The sequence below is a fragment of the Meles meles genome, chromosome 7, assembly GCF_922984935.1.
Source record: "Meles meles chromosome 7, mMelMel3.1 paternal haplotype, whole genome shotgun sequence".
In the NCBI taxonomy this organism is placed as follows: Eukaryota; Metazoa; Chordata; class Mammalia; order Carnivora; family Mustelidae; genus Meles; species Meles meles.
The window spans coordinates 41,725,188-41,745,691 of record NC_060072.1 but is presented as its reverse complement, the minus strand read 5'-3'; the positions used below and the strand labels follow the sequence as shown (position 1 = coordinate 41,745,691).

The window sequence follows — 20,504 nt, the reverse complement described above, 5'->3', positions numbered from 1 at the left end:
GCAATGCCCACAAAGTAATTTCTATTCAAGAAATTGATTTATAGGTAGGAAACCCACTTGACCTTGGGCTAAGATCAAGCAAAGGAGCTGTGATTATGGTCCAGAAACATCAAACGTTCACCCCAGATGCAACCTTCTTCCCAATCCTGAAAGAGCTGAATTTTATCTACTCATTTCTCCCACAGGTTGGCTATAATTCCACTGGAAACAGAAAATGCAGAGAAAGCTGGGCTCATGGCTTCCCAGGGCTTGAAAGGGCTACCGGTGGCCGAGGGTATTTGGCTCCACCGAGGCTTGACAGGAAAAGAAGATGCCCTGGGTGTGAAACTCAGAAATTCTCTCCTTGCCCAGTAGCTCTGTCCCACCACCCCTACCCTACCCTGGTCATTCCTCTGGTTCTTACCTGCAGACAACTTTCATCTCCACCCATCAGAAGAGTAGGCAGGGGGTGAGGAAAAAAGGGGAAAGAAAACTCAGACATTCCGTCTTGGATGCAGCGATACTAAAGAGAAATGCAAAGTATCTTATACCCTCCCTGACCTGCATTTGTGGGATGGCATTCTGCTTCCACCATCCCCTCGGACTGCTGAGGAAAAGGCATCTGACAGAACTTTACGGGGAATTCTGGTATTTACTAACTTACCTCTCACAGCACCGTTCAAGAACCTTTACGAGTGCAGGAAAGACTGCACTTCTTAAGAAAAAAAAATTTTTTTTCAATCTCAGAGGCAGAAAATATCAACACATGAACTCCCACCCTTTTTGTACTGATAAGTCATTTTAGGTGAAGATAACTTACTTTTAAATTTACTATGGTCTGGGGTATCCTGGCTTTCTTCTATCAGTATTTTGGCAGCAACGTCGAGAGTGACAATCTTGGTTTTGGACACGAGGAACAGCATGACAAACTTCTGGCTCATAATTCTCAGAGACTTGTCTTTTCTACTGTTTGCAGATGCTACAAAGAGAATGAAACAAAAGCATCAAAACATATAATTTACCACATGAAAGACGGTACTTGGGGTTTGCCAGAACTGCGAACTCTAATAGCAGATGCAAAGATCACCCTGGTTACAGGCAGAAGCTTACTGGACACACATCACAAAGAAGTGGCTGGTAAAGAAATGAGATGGACATATTTTTCTTTCCTTTTTAAGTAATTTCTATGTCCAATGTGTGGCTCCAACTCATGACTCTGATAAAAAGTTGCAAGCTCTACCTATATGCAGCCTGGCACCTGGAGAAGTGAGATAGATTTTCAAAGATTTTTTATTTATGAGAGCGAGAGAACACAATTAGACAGAGAGGCAGGTAGAGAGAGAGGGGGAAGCAAGCTCCCTGCTGAGCAGAGAGCCCGATGCGGGGCTCGATCTCAGGACCCCCGGATCATGACCTGAGCCGAAGGCAGAGGCTTAACCCACTGAGCCACAAATGTGCCCCGAGATGGATTTTCTAATGGCCTGTGCAACTCCTCTCCAGTAGGCATAAACTCTGAAACGCATAATTGAAACCACTCATCATGCTTTATACTCCTACTTCATAAAATATACAATCCATGAGGTAGTTTTCCTGAAGCAACTTTTTTAAAAGATTAATGGGGAAGGAAAACAGGAGAGGGTAGACTTCAGGGACTGTTTTCAGAACATCAACTCTTCCCTTAATGGCAAGAACTCTTGTTTTTATTTCTCTGTGCCTACAATAATTTGACTGTCTGAAACACAGTAGGCGCTCGGCCCTGCCATTGCTTTTCAGAAGGAAGGGAAGAAATAAGCTAGAAATGAATATGAAACACTGATCAGACGTGTGCTGCTGTCGAAGGCAGGCGAACTGTCCCTGACAGATGGCTGTCTCCTCTGGTTATTAGGATAAGAACTGGCTCAGGGGGTGGTGCTAAAAAGCACGAGGCAGTAAATCTAATGAAAACCAGGCCCACATTTCCATTTCTGTTATATTTGCAAGTGAAACGGGATTGCTACTTGTACTTTATCGCCTTAGCAATGGGAAACAGGGTGAGAATGATGGAGATCAATGGTTACAACAGGGAGAGGATACATAGGAGCCGACGGGGAAGAATAATGGAGACATACATTTAAAAAATGCTGCATCAGATGACAGGAGAGATTATCTATCTTTCTTATCAGCATGTTCTCCAAACGGGGTTCTTTTCTAAGTAATCGACTCTAAGTAAAAAAATTGAATTCTCTGAAAAGATAGCTTCTTTCAGAGCAAAATTTCCTTAAAGGCTCACAAACAGACATCAGCATGGGGCCGTCAGTCTGAAATGGAGCACTGTCCGCGATCTATGGTCCAAACATACCCAATACCAAACAAACTGCCACTAGACAGGCTTGAAGTGAGGCTGAAGGGGAAGCCCAGTCAGGGAGCCATCTGTCTCCCTTTCTTCAGTAGATCAAATCCGAGAGCATTTCCCTCCAGGGCTGTCAGTCTGGCACTCCCCACCTTAGCAGTGACTTTCTACGGAAGAGACCATCCCTCCCTCTCGGCCGTTACTTGTGTGGTTCCAGTGCACTCACAAGAGGGGTAGTCGGGTTCTGAGAAATCCAGTAGCTGTTGATCTTGAGAATCTGGACAGCCGTCTTTTTTACGTTCTCCTAGTTTATAATCCATCAGCTCTAGCTCCTTCTGTTGGAGATGAGCCATCTGTTCTTCATATTTCTGCTCCTCTCCCAGTCTCTGGAGGCTCCTCAGGGTTTTTGGCAGGCTCTGCCGGCCATGCCAGCCATATTGATTCTTGGCCACCCGGCTGACCAGATGCAGTGATTCCAGCACATTTACAATGTCATAGATACGTCTCCTTTCAACGCCTGTTTGGGAAATAGAAGCTGACGGTCATGCAGGCAAACGTTTTCGAGTAAAAATTCCTTGAGGGCCTGGACCGCGTCTGTAAACTAATTTACACGGTACCTGGTATAATGGCCAGCCAGAGCAGATGCTCTAAAAATTCAACCTCTAAGGATACAAGCAACAGGAATTATTTTTTTTTTTGTTCTTGGGATCCAATGCTTAACAAGTGCTAGGGTAAAACATCCACCCAGACATGGACGATAGTTCCATCTCTATTACATAAACAGTAGTATGTCGTTTCTTTGGACCTGTTAGGTAAGCCACACCACCATTTCAGCATGTTTAAACAGGTGGGACTGAGCACCACATGTACTAAAATGTCTGATGGATGCCTGATGAACACTGGTTGATTTGGACTTGTATTCCTAATTATGCAGACTATAAAATAAACTGTGTCCAATGCATGATACCTCATTTGGACAATTCTAGACTTTCCTGGAGTTTGAACAATGTGAAATAAGGATCTTGTTAACTCTCTTAATGGCCCAGTTAGGAAAACAGATGGCAATATTTTGCTTCCTATTTTGCATTGGAAACTCAGGAGTCAAGAGCTTGGGCACCCCTCTCAAGTTGCTGGAGGAGGCTACAGCCACGGCTGAACAACATACGAGTTTCCTTTTGTTCATCTTGGCCACTGATAGCTGTCCCTCCATTCCCATTCAGGGGCATTTGGGCCCAACAGCCCAGAGGTAAAGCACGGAGACTCTTCATGTACAATTCAGGCTGACCATGAAGTTCATCAATTGTCTACCACTTTCCCAACACTCAAAAGAGCTGTCTATCACATTTACCAAAAATATGTAGAGCAGTTAAGCCCGGGGGCTTTGAGGTCAGACTGCCTGGATTAGAAGCAACCCTGCTCTATCCCTTAGTAGTTGTGTGATCCTTGGAAGTCGCTTCATCTTTCTGTGCCTTAGTATTTATCTCATAAGGTGATGAGGATTAAATGTGGCCATAAACGTACAGGGTCTAAAACAGGGTGTCAATTTTATCTACTGTTTGTATACTATTTCTAAATACTTCCCGCACAGCATCGGAAATACCCCAAATCCCTGCTAGCCTGAGAGGTCACAGTAGAAATAGATTTTAAAACCTTTCTCTGCCTCAGCCTGTTTTGTAACAGGCCCTTAGGCTTTTGGAACCCACTGGCTCCTTTGCTCTCCTCTAAGTCTCCATAACAAAAGCCTCCAGGCAGCTCCCAGAAAACTGGTCCAGCTACAAAGATGCCCTCTTTCTGCTCATTTGCCAGAAGCTGTTCTATAGTCAGAGCAGACTCAGTGAACATAGCTTCTGGCCCTTCTAAGATTTAATAGAAAAAATTGACCAAATTATGATGAAAACTTCAGAGGTGAAGTGAAGTTCTTTCCTATGCATGAAGACACATTTCACACTCAACCAGAACATTTCGGCTCCTGAACCCAAAAGGTTCTTCACTCTCAGAAGCTCAGGCTTCAGTGCCAGATGCCTGCTGGAAGGTGCTGGCAGGGGCAGTGAGCGGCCCCTTGTCCAGATCTGCCTGGTTTTCTATTCCAGTCTGTTTTCGTATATTAACACATCTTGTTTAGAGTGTAACATTCTATAAACCTTCCCATTAGAAATGTCATGTGAATGCAACTGAGACACCCCAGGGCCAGCCATATGCTAGGCTGTTTTGTTATTTTGTATTAGATACAAACTGTTCCCTCTCCGGCTAGTGGATAGACATCCTAAAAAGGGGAAAATAAAGGAAGATTCTGACCACTTGGAGGGTGAGATGAATGTTTAAGACGTACAATGGGTGTTTAATAGGTGGTGCTGATAAAAGTCACACTGGCAGCTGCCTGCCTAGATAATCATCTTTTCAATCTGGACTGTTTAACTGCCTATAGGCTGGGGCACTAAAAAGTCCCATTTCACAGGTCTCAAGATCTTCAGGTTACTCTGGGGCTTGCTCCGTCGGGAAGGTTTTTCCTGGCACCCAGCCTTCCTTTTCTTTTGGATCAAAACAATCCTATTAATCCTGATCATGGCATTAGTTATGCCTCCCCAAGGATTTAACGGTCACTACCATGCTTCCCTGAGTCCTCGAGGGAGATACTCGAGAACATCTCTCAGATGTTCATTTCTAAGGCTGTGCTATCAACCATTTACTAAAGTCACTCCTGGTTCTTTAACTTTTTTTTAAATACATTTAATTAATTAATTAAAAAGATTTTCTTTATTTATTACACAGAAATCACAAGTAGGCAGAGAGGCAGGCACAGAGAGAGAGGAGGAAGCAGGCTCCCTGATGAGCCGAAAGCCCAATGTGGGGCTCGATCCCAGAACCCTGGGATCATGACCTGAGCCAAAGGCAGAGGCTTTAACCCACTGAGCCACCCAGGCACCCCTTTAACTTCTTTTTTTTAAAAAAGATTTTATTAATGAATTTATTTATTTGAGAGAGAGCATGCTCAAGTGGGGAGTGGGGGGCAGAGGGAGAGAATCCCAAGAAGGCTTCCTGCTGAGTGTAGAGTTCATCAATTGTCTACCCACTTTCCCAACACTCAAAAGAGCTGTCTATCACATTTACCAAAAATACGTACAGCAGTTAAGCCCGGGGGCTTTGAGGTCAGACTGCCTGGATTAGAAGTAACCCTGGGTTTTAGTCCCACCATCCCGAGATTATGACCTGAGCCAAAAATAAGAGTTGGATGCTTACTTGACTGAGCCACGTAGGCACCCCTAGTTCTTTAACTTCTTACCTGTAATATCCATGTCAAATCTACGTGGGACCACAATCTGGGAAATAATGCGACTGAAATGCTCTGAACATTCTTGGTTAACATATGTTCTTAGAGCTTGTGACCTGGGTTAGAGCAGGGAGTTTAGACTCAACCCCAAGAAATGGTTACCACTGAAACAGCTTCCAAGAAGGGACCCCGTTTTTGGACATCACAGGAAGAGAGATGGCAAGGTCATTTGGCAGGTCTGGGTGATCGTGAGGCATTAGGAAGCTGTTTATAAAAATCTCTGGAATTCTGCTCTAACCAGCCATAACACGGGCATCAGTAGCTCACATGAGAGCAGGAGTCCAGTTTCCTGTCTGATCCCTCTCACCCCCAGATCTGTAACAAAGCCTTCCAACATCCAATCTCCTGTCTTCCCACTGATATCAGTTCAAGGTCCCTGGATGGAAGTTGGTACAGGGTGGAAGCTGGCCTCATGAACCCCAGTGAGAAGGACACTGTGTGCTATTGTTTAACTCTCACCCTCTGTAAGACTAGTTTCTAGGACCCTGTACCTTGAATGGGTGTATCCTAAGCCTCTATCCAACTGGGTCACCTTCCCCTTCTTGTTTCATTGGCACCGATGCAACATACTGTGTTCTACTTCTGGGCTCCCCAACCAAGACACCATGCTTGCTCATCCTAGAGGTTGAGAGGACAATTTGGGGAGGGCAGAGGGAGATCTAATAAGAGCAGAGTAGAAATTATTCCACATAAGAGTAACATTATCCATGCTAGGCCCTGAGTTGGCATGTTGTTGATATTATCCCAAACTTTGCTAAGTTTCTGCAAGGTGCTATGATCCTTGTGTTATAGACAGGAAAAGGTTAATTAACCTTTTTTAAAACTCTCATGGCCTGTAAATTGGAGAACTGGTCTTCAAATCCAACCCCATCTGACCCAAAGACCAACCCGTGATCTTTCTATCATAACCTATTACTTTCTCATTATCTCAAGTCTCTGGTAACTAAAATGTTTTTAGCCATCAGTTTGAATAATTCAGATTGACAATCATTTACCAGGACACATTTCTCGGGGATATGGGAAGAAAGAGAACCAAAACAAAAACCCAAATTAAAAATATAATTTATCATACAGCCTGTTTAGTTGATTTTTTATTTTTTTCTTTATGTACAACCTCCTTGTTTTTTAAGGGGACACCCTCTACCACTGTGATTTCTGCTTATTAAAGATTGTCAACAATGTTTACTCTGAGACGAACTGCAATCCATGTCCACTAGGGGTCTCCATTCTGAGGCGGCTGTCTGCATATCTGCCGCCCATACACCACAGTGCATTACACACACCCAAGCCCTGTGAACACATGCACTCCTCTTTGTTATGAGGTTTAGCTGTTTTGAGTTATGTCCAGATGTGCTTTTCCTCGTTTTGCAGGCTTGCTGTGAATATCACAGTATATGGCTTCAAACATAATGGTCTTGCTCTCAAATCCTGTTTGATAACAGAAATAACACCAGGTCTGAACTCTTAGAAGCATTATTAAAAATAAAGACCAAGGTATTTTTTAAGTGTTTTTTGTCTGTCTAAAATAATCTGAAATTAAAAATGAGATATTAATTTTTAGTGTGAGTCTTTTTACACAAATATTTTATAAGGTTAAAAAAAACCCCAATTTTTGTTTGACCCTCAGGCCCAGAAGACTCCCTGGAATCCTATGCATATGGATGAGAAATTTGATGACAGAAGGCAGCTCGACTTGCTCCTCCATCCTTGCCGTTCGGAGCCCACCCTTTGCTTAATGAGAAGCTATCTGAAGACTTCAGCCTGCCCAAGGAAACTGGTTTCCTACTGTGACTACAGATAGGACTGCAGGTAATCTGATGATACATACCAAGACTGACAGCAACTTCATCTAGGGAGATGGTTGTTTTCTCGGTTGACAAGGGATAACTTGGATAGCGAGCTAGAAACTTCTGGCACAGGAGTCCCAGACTTTTCTGTTTTCTGCTTGGCCTTTGCTTTTCAAATTCGTCTACAGCACTGTCCCCAACCACATCAAGCTACAAAGGGCAGACAAAAGGGAGAGGAGAGATGTCATACTTAACATTCTAATAGAGAAACTGCATGAAAAACCCAAGAGAAATGTATAGAGAAATGAGAGTTATTAGCAAAGTGAGGGGGACATCCCAGTTTGTATCATGCTAGATTCTGGTTAAAATACATTTCCTAATCCAATTTTCTTGATGTTTTACTGATTGTTTTCTTTGGGCTGAATTTTTTCTCCTTTGAAACTTGAAGGTGAGTCTTTTGGTTAAAAGCTTAAAAAGTGAAAAATGAAGTTGTTTATCACTTGTTACATCCTCGCTACTAATGTGCTCACTAGATTAGCATCACCAGGAGCTTGTTAGAGAGTCTCGGGCCATATCCTAGATCTAATGTATACGAATCTAAATCTTGGGTGATTCCTCCTGACATAAAAGTCTGAGATCCACTGGCCTGCATTGTGTCACCAGTGTTTTATTTTTAACAACTGACCAAGGGTAAATGGAACTGAACAAGGGCAGCGAAGTCTTATTCCTCCTTATTCTTTCTTATGGCAAGTACCCTGAGTAGTATCCTTATCTCATCAACCCACATTTGAAAAAGGCTCAATTCAAGCCTGAGAAAGTAAAAGGCTTTTCAGTGAACAGATTCAAGGAGAAAAGTGATATGATTTTCTCAGTGGCTTTCAGAAAAAGCATTTGCTAAATTTAACACCCATTCATGATTTTCAAAAATGCCTTAAAAACTAGAAATAGAAAGCTTCTTTAATAAAAAGTGTATCCATAAAAAAAATCCAATGGCAAACACATGTCTTAATGGGAAAATCTTGGAAGCATTCCCTTAAAATCTGAAAAATGATAAAAAAGCCCATTACCACTGCTCTTCTTCAACACCATATTGAAGATCTTAGCCAGTGCATGAGGACAAGAAAAAGAAAGTGAGGCAAGGGATTAGAAAAGAATAAGCAAAACTTTCATTCTGCAGAAGACATGATTGTTTATATACAACTCAAAAGTATCTCAGACAAATTATTAAAAATAATGAGCGAATTTAGCAATGTAGCTGTAAAGACAAAACAATGTATCTCAAAAATCACTTGTATTGCCATACAGTAGTAGAACAATGAAATGAAAAGACATTATTTACAATAGCAATATGAGTGATGTTTTTAGGAACAAATCTAGCAAAAATCTATTTGCATAAAATATTGAAACTTAGATCTTTGAGAAATGCACTTAAAACTTAGAGAAATATACTATCTTCATGGATAGGAGGGTGCATTACCATAAACAGGTTTATTCTTCTCAAATTAATCTACATGTAAGGCAATTCCGATTAAAATCCAATCTGAAGTACGTAAGGAAAAACAAAAGGTGAAGAAGAGCCCATATATTCTGAGGCAAAATAAGTTGAGTCTTGCTTTCCCTGATACCAATGCTTATTGCAATATATTATTGGTGTAGGGATGCACAGATTGGCCAATGGAATAAAAGATAGCCAAGAAACAGATGGCAGAGATAGCACTGCCAACTTGGGAGAACAAGAAGGACTGAGTAAATAGTTCAGGGACAATTGATTACAACAAGTAACATGAAAAAAGATATACACCAAATTGAAAAGTAACACATTAAACTGATAAAGGTTTATTTTCAAGAATATACAATAAACTCTTATATATCAGCATGGAGAAAAAGAACCCAACTAAAATCAGCAAATCATGTGAACAGTCACTTCACAGAAGAAGAAAAAAACATTGTGGCCAATAAACATGTGGAAAGAGGCTTAGTCTTATTAGTAACCAAGGAAAAGCAAATGAATACTACAAAAATACACAACTATATACCCACTAGGTTGGCAGAAGTTAATAAATTTGACAGTATCAAATGTCAGAGAGAATGTAGATCAATAAATTTCATACATACTTGGGAAAGTAATTACTTTGTAAATATTTGCATATCCAATGACTTAATAATTTCACTACTAGATGTCTACCCTAGAACAGTAGTCCTCAAACTTTTGGGTCATAGAATCCCTTTATATTCTTAAAAATTACTGAGGAATATCTTCTTTAAATGTATTCTTTATTACCTTTTGATAGAATATTTGGTCATATAAAATATACTTTTATATATATACTTATGTATACACACACACACACAGACACACACACACACACACATATTTACATACTTATTATGTACATAATATCTTTAGCACCCAAAACCAGATTCAGGACATCTTTTTCTCTTTTCCTGTCCCAATTTCTTCATTGTGGTAATATTTATAGCATGAAAAATCCCCAAAAGGAGGAAAAATGGAGAAATAACTGACTTTTCTTAGCAAATCTGAGAAGTTTAATGGGAGAGTGAAAATTATTGACCACTGATTTTTTTTTTAAATATAGATATACTGTTTATTCAATAACTCTGGTTCCCTAGAGGACAGATAACTTAAAGATGATTTAACTTTAAGGCCCCAAACCAAAGAACTGAACATATTTAAAAACAATGAAATTTCCCAGGTCTAAATTACACTATTGCCTTCAAAATTGGAGCAAAATTATAATTTGTGGCAACATAAAAAAAGTCTAAGCTTCTTTATTAAATCAAAATTATAGTTTTGTTTAAATAATTGTTATTTTTAAAAAAATTATTAAAAAATTATTTTTTAAAAAATAATTGTCATTTTAAAAATGTGTACTGGGAGTACTGAAGGGAGTAGCATACAGAAGAGAAAAAAGCATTCATTGTGAAAAAAATGAGACAGTAAGAATTCCATTTTAGCTATAAATGAGATATTAAGTTTTGATTATTTTGATATCTATAAACAACAGGGATTTGTAGATGAAAGATACTGCCTACCTAAAGGTATTTTACCATTACAGGTATTTGACATGCCATTAAATCACTCCAATAGCAAGAATATACAAATAAACAACAAAAAAAGAAAGCATGTAGTTTAATACTGCTTTTGGCTCAATAGTAACTGAAGAATGGAGAAGTCTATGACTTAAATAATCAAGTAAAAATTAAAGAAATCTATAAAGCCTGAAGAGTGTAGCCTGTTTACCTGCAAAGAGTCTGTAAAGGCACCATCCTTGTTTTCAATAGGTCTGAACAGTCCCTTTTTCTTCTCCCGGTCTCTTATGTCAGGGCTGGCGGCGCTAATGAGCACCTTCAGGTTAGCCGTGGGCGTCCATGGTTCTGTCTGCTGTCTATCAACAAGCTTAACTGGAGTAATGGGGTTTCTTTCTGGAGTGAAGATTTTTTGCTTTGATAAATCAATTGGTTCATTTTTTATTGGAGTCTTCGGGGCCATCCTTGAGCGATCAACAAATATATTTTCCTATTTAAAAAAAAAGAGACCTTTTAGCAAGAAACAGAAAGGGCAGGTAAAAGCTAAGAGCATTTTGTTCCCATGATTCACCAAGACATGAAGATACAAAGAGACCCCATGTTTAGGGCTGAAAAATATCAGGCTAGGACTAATGAAAATAGACAGAAGGACTCATGGAATCCAAGAGGGGCTCAGAGAGAAAATGATCATCATCTACTGCTTTTTAAAAAAATTTTATTTTATTTAAGATTTATTTATTTTAGAGCAGGGAGAAGGGCAAAGGAAGGGAAGAAAGAGTCTCAAGCAGACTCCCTGCCAAGCATGGAGCCTGATGTGGGGATCAGTCCCAAGACCGGGAGATCATGACCCGAGCCAAAATCAAGAGCCAAATGCTTAACTGACTGAGCCACCCAGGTGCCCATCATTTACCACTTCTAAACATACTTCTCATGCATCTCTGTGAACAGTCATGAGTGTATGTCACTGGTAGATGCTTGTAATAGTTGAGGATAATAAGGGCAACTGTGGGTTGAGTCCATAGTGCTTCTCTATTTATAAGTTTGCACTAACTAGTGTAGTACAATTATGCTTTTGTCATTCAATGTTCACTGGTGCTAATACAGCAATTAGTAGTAGGACCAATGGAAAAGTATCCAACAAAATGCCACATGTCAAACCAACCTGGAGGGCTGTAATTCCCCTAGAGCAGTGCTTTTCAAACTATCCATGGTGAAGGGCCAGGGTTTTTCACACATTTTTTTTTTTTTAAAGATTTCATTTATTCATTTGACAGAGCAAGATCACAAGTAGGCAGAGAGGCAGGCAGAGAGAGAGAGGAGGAAGCAGGCTCCCCGCCAAGCAGAGAGCCCGATGCGGGACTCGATCCCAGGACCCTGAGATCATGACCTGAGCCGAAGGCAGAGGCTTAACCCACTGAGCCACCCAGGCGCCCCAGGGCCAGGGTTTTTTATTTCCAAACTCCCACATGCTGATACATGGTTTTACTTCATAGGACTCACATGCCACTTCCACCACCTGTGACTCTCCCTTCGAGTTTGTCACTCAAACAACCTACAGCCTGTTCAATGGGAAGAGTCCCTTGATCATAGGCTTAGATGGCACAGGGGGCAAGATCAGATTGCTACAGAGCTTTCTAAGCATTTGACTCAAGTTCTGTTCTTCTTTTTTTTTTTTTTTTTGCTATTTAAAAAATTAACATATAATGTATTATTTGCCCCAGGGGTACAGGTCTGTAAATCATCAGTCTTCCACAATTCACAGCACTCACCATAGAACATACCCTCCCAATGTCCATCACCCAGCCACCCTATCCTCCCCTCCCCTCCCCTCCAGCAACCCTGTTTGTTTCCTGAGATTAAGAGTCTCTTATGGTTTGTCTCCCTCCCGATCCCAACTTGTTTCATTTTTCCCTCCCTTCCCCTCACAATCCCCCTGCCCTGCCTCTCAAATTCCTCATGTCAGAGAGATCATATGATAATTATTCAAGTTCTGTTCTTAATTTTTTGCACCTCAGTAACAGTTTATGGACTAGCATGTGCCCCCAGACCACACTTTGATTGTCTTAGATAATTATAAGAAAAGATCAATGATGGATCCAATATGTTCCTTAGTCAACTATGAAGGACTAGGTATATGAAAGCCACATTTGGAGCTACCAAGCAATGAAAACAAGTTTCTTTCCCCTAAAATAAGTATTTGTCTTTTGAAAACAGAAAGATTCTACTCGGTCTATACCAGAATTCACCTCCAGGCAATAGTATCTCACATAATGATGAAGGCAGATGCGTTAAACATTCGTCATTCCTTTTCCCATACACCTGTCACTCTGCAGCTACTGCATGCTTACGTTTTGGCTGGCAGTGGTTTAAAAAAGGTGCTTTCCTATAAATGAGCAGCATATGAAGAGAGGCAAAAAAGACTGGGAGCAACTGGAGTTTGTGTTAGCAGGGCCAACTCTTGTTCCTTGGATTGGCAGAAGCTGCCAGTCGGCCATGGTGAGGCTCTGCCCTCGTGTCACCGGAAGGAAGGGAGGTGGGGATGAGGGCGATGATTTCCCACCACAGCGGCGGTAAGCAGTCTGCCCGGAAACTTCATCTATCCACATCTCATAACACATCCCTACTAGCGTGCAGTTCTGATGAAGTCTTCTACAAGGGAATTCTGAAGGGAAAGTATTAAATGTTTCCTATGGGCCACACCCCTTTTTAGGTACTTTACATCGATTACCTCCTCATCCAATCCTGTGACCTAGGTGCTATTATTTTCTACATCCAATCCTGTGACCCAGATGAAGAAACTGAGGCACAGAGAGGTAAAATAACTTGCCCAAGGTCACATACGACCTTCGTTCAGTATAGAAGTCATTGGTAGGCAAGAAAGAGCTGACAGCATAAGTTTCTGAAATCCTGCATCTAGAAATGAGCCTGTCCTGGGTGCAAACTGGGGGGAGGTTACCTTTTCCATAGCTCCCACAAAAGGTACCCAGCAGGCCCCGGATCCTCACTGACACCTACAGAGAGGCAGTATGGGGAAGGAGCTCTGCAGGCAGGCTCTTGGGATAGCTTACCTGCCTCTGCTACTTAGCAGCAGCGTGAGCACAGGCAAGCTGCTTGTCTTCACTGAATTTTAATTCTCTCCACCAAAAATGAAGTTCATAAAAATACCAACCTCAAGGGTTATTAGAGTAGTTCCTGGCATATACTGAGCTCTCAATAAAATGTAGCTGTTACCTGTCCCCCTCTGTCCCATTCTTTATTCCTGTCCATTCTGGCACTCAGAGCTAATATGATACATAGCATGTCATATTGCTATTTAACTTCTCAGGTGCGTATCTTGATTCATTAATGAGACTGTGCACTTCCGGAGGTCAGGGAGCAAGTTCCATTTGTCTCATTCCTCACAATTTTTGGCACAAAGCCTTGCCCCTTACAGATGCTGAAAGAACACTGTGCCTCGTTTATTGTTTTCCAAAAAGTATCCCTGTGGTAGAGGGTGTGGTCCAGGCTCGCTGAGGTGGCCAGAGATCCACCCTCCTTCTGTACTGCCTCTAGGGTACCTATTCTTGTAGGAATGATGAGCTCCTAACTTTTTCCCTACGGAGGAACAACTTAGATGCATTATTTCCTCTAACACTTTGATATATTTTCACTACAGTTTAAGTGAAACTTAAAGCAGGAAGGGAGTTAGGTTACCTGCTACGTTATGATTATAGCATACCTCTACATCAAAAGAAAAAAAAAATGCCACGTGCATTTGCATTCTGAGATCTCAGATGGGCAGCAAAAGTCAACTGTACGCTAACCGGACCCTGCTCCATCTGTCTAGCCTGCAGTCCTCACACTGTGCTAAGCGGAAAGGGAGTTAGAATCTGGAAATGTAGCTTTTGTCTCAGCTCTGGATCTTTTCGATCCTGAACAAAATGCTTGTTCCATCTGGGCCTAAGTTTCCTTATCAATAAAATGAGGGATTCCGACTATAGTAACTACCTCCGAGGCTTTCCAGCAAGGCTTCCCAGCTGTGTGGTGGCCACAGGGAGGCACCGAGATCTCTTCAGGAACGATGACTCAGGATGGCTCTGAGGGGTCCTAGAACTTCTAGTTGGGTAAAGTCCAGACCTCCCCTGAGACTGTGTTACAGATCTGCTTCTCCCTCTGTCCAGTTCCGCGGCCTTCCCCTTCCACCCACATGCCTGGACCCCCAGAATCCTGCTATAAACCTCCTGTGCACTGACCCAATGTCAGATCTGCCTGCCAGGAAATCTAAGCTGCGATGTGCAGGAAGTTCTTTCCTTGGTTAGAGAGGGTCTGGGAAAGTGTAACCCATGAAACAGTCTCTCCAGTTCTCATATGCAAATGGAGACCACACAGCCTGGCTTACTTGCCATAGAAGTGCCGGGAAGGTGGGATTGGAGAGGTAATTTGTGAGTGCTTTACAGATGTGTGTGATCATGAATTACACCAGCATTTTGACTCTGCCATACACTGCCAGAGAGAGGCTTTGTAGTTAGAAGATCTTGGTTCAAGTCTTGCTTGTGTCTCAGATACAGCTTTGAACGTGTCCCTCAAATAACATACACAATGATCAGCCTTGTCCAGGCCTTTGGCAATATTTTGCCAACTGCTTTTCCAGTTCCATCTCACGCCTATTCCACATTTTACCCAAATAGTACACTTGTTTTTCTTCAAACCTCCCCTACACAATGACTTTGTCTTTAATGCTCTCAGTGAAACTTCGCCCACAGAAACCCTATCTATGCTTTAGGACTCACTGTAAAGATGACACCTTAGGAAGTGTCTCCTTCTAGCTACCGACCAATAACTCTCTTTCCCTTCAGAGCACACCTTCTAGAATAATCCACACCAAGGGCTTTCCCCTGTCCATCTCCCAGGGTTTCCTCAAACTACCAGGCTGTTCTGATCCAATGCTTTCACCTAGGTCACCTCTCACTGGCCAGTTCCAGTAAAACACCTCACTTGATCTCACTGCCATGGTTGAGACTGTTGACTGTTCTTTGCTCTACAAAACACACAGCCCTTCTAAAATAGCACACTTTCTCTCTTGGTTCTCTTCCTATTTCTTGGACTGTTTCTTCTCAGTCTCCTTCCTTGGTTCCTCTTTTTCCACTCTTAAAACCTCTGCCCTTCAGTCTTCTCTGTTCACTCTCGGAGAGTTCACCCATTGTCATGTCCATGGCTTTAAAACCAACCTGTATGCTGACAGTTCCCCAGTTTGTATATGGCTAGGACTTTTCATGAATTCCAAAATCAGACAACCAGTGCCTCTTGCACATATTTATCTACCTGTAATCACACAGGAACAAATATAGATATAGTCCAAATTGAACTTAACCTTTTTTCTTAATTACTCCTAAAAGTTATGAATGACCTTCAAGGAAAACCTGTGCCCACTAAGTCTGGGTACTGTCTCCAAACATACCTGCTCATTTCTACTCCTTACCAGTTCCCTTCCTCTATACTTGCTTAAGTTAGCATTCCTTCCTTCCAGCCCTTGTGAGGCATTATCTCTTTCACAAAGCACCCCGACAGCTCAATCCTTACTGCTCACCCCTGTGTGCCAAACCCTTTGTTTCCTTTTGTCTTCCCCCCAAAAGCTGTAAACAACTTAAGAGGAGACTCTGGTTTATTTCTTAAAACTGGACTCAGTAAACTTGGATAATGAAATTGAAAGCTCTTATATGTTTACAAAAATTTCTCCATAAATAGCAAGAAAATGCATGCACAATACAGTACTTACAGTTGTTGACCAACGTGCAGAAAGTCAAAAAAGAAATCCTCTAAACACCAGCTGACCCACAAAACACCGTACTAGGCATTTCTCAGAGGGTTTCAAGTAACAATCCAACACCACTAGCTTCTGGCCACTCTGAAAATCTTGAACATTTCTTGAATGCCTGTACCTCATGTGGTTTCCTTTGCCTACAATGTCGGTCTCATTCACTCTTGTTTTTTTGTAGATTGAATGTCCTCAGCCACTGAGGCTTAGACCAGATGTTAACTCCTCTGTGAACCTTCCCAAATCTCCCAGAATTCCCTGTGAATTTATTTCTTCCTTCTTTATTTTGCCAAACATTTTGTGCCTGCTCCTATGATGGCACTTACCAAATCACAGTACAGTTGGTTAGTTTTGCATCTGAGACTCTGAAAGTCTCTCAGGTAAGTAAGGGCAGGGACGACTTGTTTGGCTTTGGGTTGCTCGTTCCACTGAGGGTAGCGTGAACAGCATGTATTACTGGGTTACAAATACCTAAAGAGGGAGGTGCTATTTATTAGCTCTAATTTACAGAAGAAAAAAACAGGCTTGAGAGAGGTGAGGAAACCTAAACCTCTGTGTCCCAGCACCTAGAACATAAATATTTATTGAGTGACTGAATAAATGTATTAGTTCAAGGTTACCAAGCTAATAAATGGCAGAGCAGGAAATCAAACCCAGATCTCTGTTACTGCAAATCCCATGTTCTCACCATCCCTAGAAATCCTCCTTTCTTTACTACAGAGCAAAGTGAAAAAGAGACAAAACCCCTCCCATATCCGGGCAGAAGCACTGTTCTCATTCCTTTCCCTCTCTTTGAGAGGTGAAATAATCCCTGCTCATACATTCCATTTCAAACATTTTAACTGTTTTTCCGATCTCTTTTGAAAAATTTGACTTCTTCTCCACACCCATTAAAATGTGAAAGTTCAACTGGACATAGCCCCTTACTGATGCTAACTAGAGTAGAGTGCCCTTGTGGAAGGCACTTAAAAAAAAATCACTGACCCAGAAGGAAAGAAGTGGACACTGACTCAGGCTTTATATAAATGTATACACATTCCTTCAAGGCTGTTCCATCCAAATTATAAAGAAAAACAAAAAGTCTTGCTCTGAAACTCCCAAAGCCAAAACTCTCAATCTACATTTTAAAGTCTGAGTATTTTGTCTTCATATGGCTTAGGTAATTTTTAGAAAGTCCTCTTGAAAACAATAATGTTTTGGCATACTTCTCCCAACAAAAAAATTTTGAATGCTAGGAACAACAATCTACAAAAAACATACAATTGCACACCTATCCAAATAAACAGTCATTAAATGTTCTTCAAAGGTCCACATAACAGGTGCTTTTCCACCAGGCAGTTTCACTGTTGATGCTAACTAAGCCTAAAAATAAAGACCTAGAGAAGTTCAGTGCCCAAGTAAGTTGCGATGCTCAGATTTGTATGCAAAGTTTCTACATCTGGGTTTGTTATCTGTATTCGGCTTCTGCCTAAAAATGCTTAGACATTTGCTAACGAGCTATTATACCTTTTCAGTAGGGCACTGGCTGGTGAGTGCAGCTGTGCTGATGTGGCAATAATGATAGCTCAGACATTACTATGGCCACTTTATTTCATTATGTTTCTTGAAGACACAAGCCACTGCCTTCAGCTCAGGTCATGATCTCAGGGTCCTGGGATCGAGTCCCGCATCGGGCTCTCTGCTCGGCAGGGAGCCTGCTTCCCTCTCACTCTCTCTGCCTGCCTCTCTGCCTATTTGTGATCTCTCTCTGTCATAAATAAATAAAATCTTAAAAAAAAAATCTTTAAAAAAAAAAAAAAAAAAAAAAAAAATCACAAGGGGTGCAAAAAGGGAGGGAGAGGCTTAGTACAAAACCAGCAGCAGCACTGTCAAATATTCAGAGTACACTAGTGGGTCAAGTCATTTTATCTCCCCATAAACAGGAGGCACAAGTCATAATTTTGGGTGAATGGAATAGCCGCTAGGAGATCGATCATTGGTACAAAAGAACATTCCACAGCACTTTAATAATACAGCATTTACAGTATAAAGTCTATTTTTGGGGGAAGTGAGGCTTAACATTCCTGCTCAGCATTAGGTAACTCCATTCTTGACAGCTATAAGTAAGTATCATAAACTTTCGATGGCAACGTCCAGCACATCTTTGATTCACATAAACTGGTTCCAACATTACATTTAACTTAGCCTCTTTCCTCTGCAAAATGAGTGAGAAACTCAACAATAATGGTTTGGAAGTCTCCATTGTTAAAAAAAAAAAAGTGTATATCTATACTGTTCATCAAATTAATTATTATGTTTACAAGACAAGTATGGGTGGCATGTTGGAACACTTTATTGAATTAGACACCACCATCCTAAATATGTTAGAGCTTTAAGGTATTTAAGTGCACTTACCTTTTGCGCATTTTCCCCATCTTCAATCGCAAAATCTAGTCTGGACTGCCTGGGGTTGATCAAGTCTTTTAGTGTTAAACAATTTACCTCCATCTGTAAAGCACAATTATGATTTTACAATTGGATGTTTTCTCCTCCAACAAAAATATCTATCACTTGCTCGTGAACATGAACTTCCCTTCCCTAAACTCATCTTGGGAATTTCCAGGAGTGTAGCCACCCCCCAACTCTAAAACACACATGAAATGAACACGAACACTTTAAGTGTGCTTGGAAATTACAAAAAACCTGTGAAGAGAAAGAAATCGACAAAAATGGTAATTTTTTATGAAAAGCAACAGCACAAAACAAAGTTACCAAGTCAGGAGAGTGGAGGGCAAATCTGTCAGAAAGTACAGGGTCTCCTGGGTCAGTTAATTTTGGCGCAAAGAACTGGGAGGAATTCGGCTTTGAGGGGGTTTTGAATCGGGGGGCGGGCGGCTGGGGGGGAAGGAAATCTGATCGCTAGACCAAACCCACTCAGCTTTTAGCGCAGCCCCTTCCCAGGCCTCCAAGTGGACCCCAAAGATAAACTCTTCCAATGAACCCCTCAGATCCTGGGGAAAGACAAGTCTCTTCTACTGCTCCACGGGAGGCAGAGCTGGAACCAGAACATCCCAAGCACGCCTGGTCCAGAGGCAGAAATACCTCGATCCCCGCCAGCAGGGGAGAGGGGTGGCAGGCTGGCAGCCTGGGCGGGGGTGTCCCCTTTCCCCCCAATTCCCGCCTCCTCGCAGCGCTTAGGGCCGCACGCTACTTACTCCCACTTTGAGGAAGCTTCCTGCCTCTGGGGACCTCCACGACCCCCACACCGGCGCGGGACCAGCGGGACCAGGCGATCAGCAGGCGGGCGGCGACATCGGGCGGGGAAAGTGAGGCGCGCCGATCCCCGCTCCAAGTGCCCTGAGCTGGCTGGGACCCCGCGGTGTATCGGCAGCGCCAGCGCTCCAGCCCTGGATCGCAGTCCCCGCTAAAACACCTCCTCTGGCGCCTTGAGACCGAATTTGAGAATCCACCAATCAGCGGAGGCTGGCGGGGCGGTCCCGGCCAATCACGTGGCGGCACGGCCCGGGCTCACCGCCCCTCGGAGTCTTGGCGCTCCGAGCCGCGCGTTTGGCTCTCACCCGCCCAATTGTTGCCGCCTCAGCCCCCTCCCCCTTCCGGGTACCTGGAAACCTCGGGCCCGGGAGCCAATTCCTGCCGGGGACGCGGGCCCGGGCGGCCGCGGGAAGCCAAGGTGGGGGCGGCGCGGGGCGGCGGGAGAGGGAGGAGGAGGGCTCTTTTGTTATGCGTAAAAGGCCCGCTCGGGTCCCCTCAGCTTGCCGCGCTGGGAGACCGCGGGCACAGCCAGGGGTGGGGAAAGCAGATGGAGTTTGGAAAAAACGATATACGCGCTCTGGACGCCGCTGCCGCCCCCCCCCCCCCCCCCCGCCCCGCCACCCACCCAGTGTAACCTGCGCGGAAGCTAAGTTGTCCAGGCATGTTGGGGCAAACTTCCTAACACCGCACGCTGGTGTGACACGTGAACCATGGTTACCACTCTATGCTGCGAGCAGATGGCACGCCAGTTAGTCCTGGAAACTAGACTGCAAGCAGAACCAGCTGTTTTTTTCTTTTCTTTCTTTCCTTCCTTTTCTTTTTTGTAATTCCAGAAAAGTTTTTTTTGGTGGTGTGCCTTTTGGAGAACATCGCCAATAATTAAGGGCAAAAAGCCTTATTAAATAATTCTTTGCGACATGCACCAGCATTCTGGGAAGTAGTCGAGAAAATTTCCTCAACATTACTGATTTGTATTAAATGTTTCAC

General features: G+C 42.6%; 1 protein-coding gene across 1 annotated transcript in view; it reads right to left on the bottom strand.

The window, feature by feature from the left end:
• The window catches only part of E2F7 (E2F transcription factor 7), a 40,747-nt gene extending 21,111 nt beyond the window's left edge, over positions 1-19,636 (bottom strand). Inside the window, exons 1-6 of the mRNA XM_046013879.1 lie at positions 19,460-19,636; positions 18,660-18,752; positions 10,686-10,961; positions 7,465-7,633; positions 2,535-2,825; positions 800-958 (exon numbers count right to left, since the gene is read on the bottom strand). Coding sequence (XP_045869835.1) covers positions 800-958; positions 2,535-2,825; positions 7,465-7,633; positions 10,686-10,961; positions 18,660-18,752 — 988 coding nt within the window. The 5' untranslated portion in view covers positions 19,460-19,636. The remainder of the gene's footprint in view (positions 1-799; positions 959-2,534; positions 2,826-7,464; positions 7,634-10,685; positions 10,962-18,659; positions 18,753-19,459) is intronic.
• Positions 19,637-20,504: the final 868 nt, after the last annotated feature.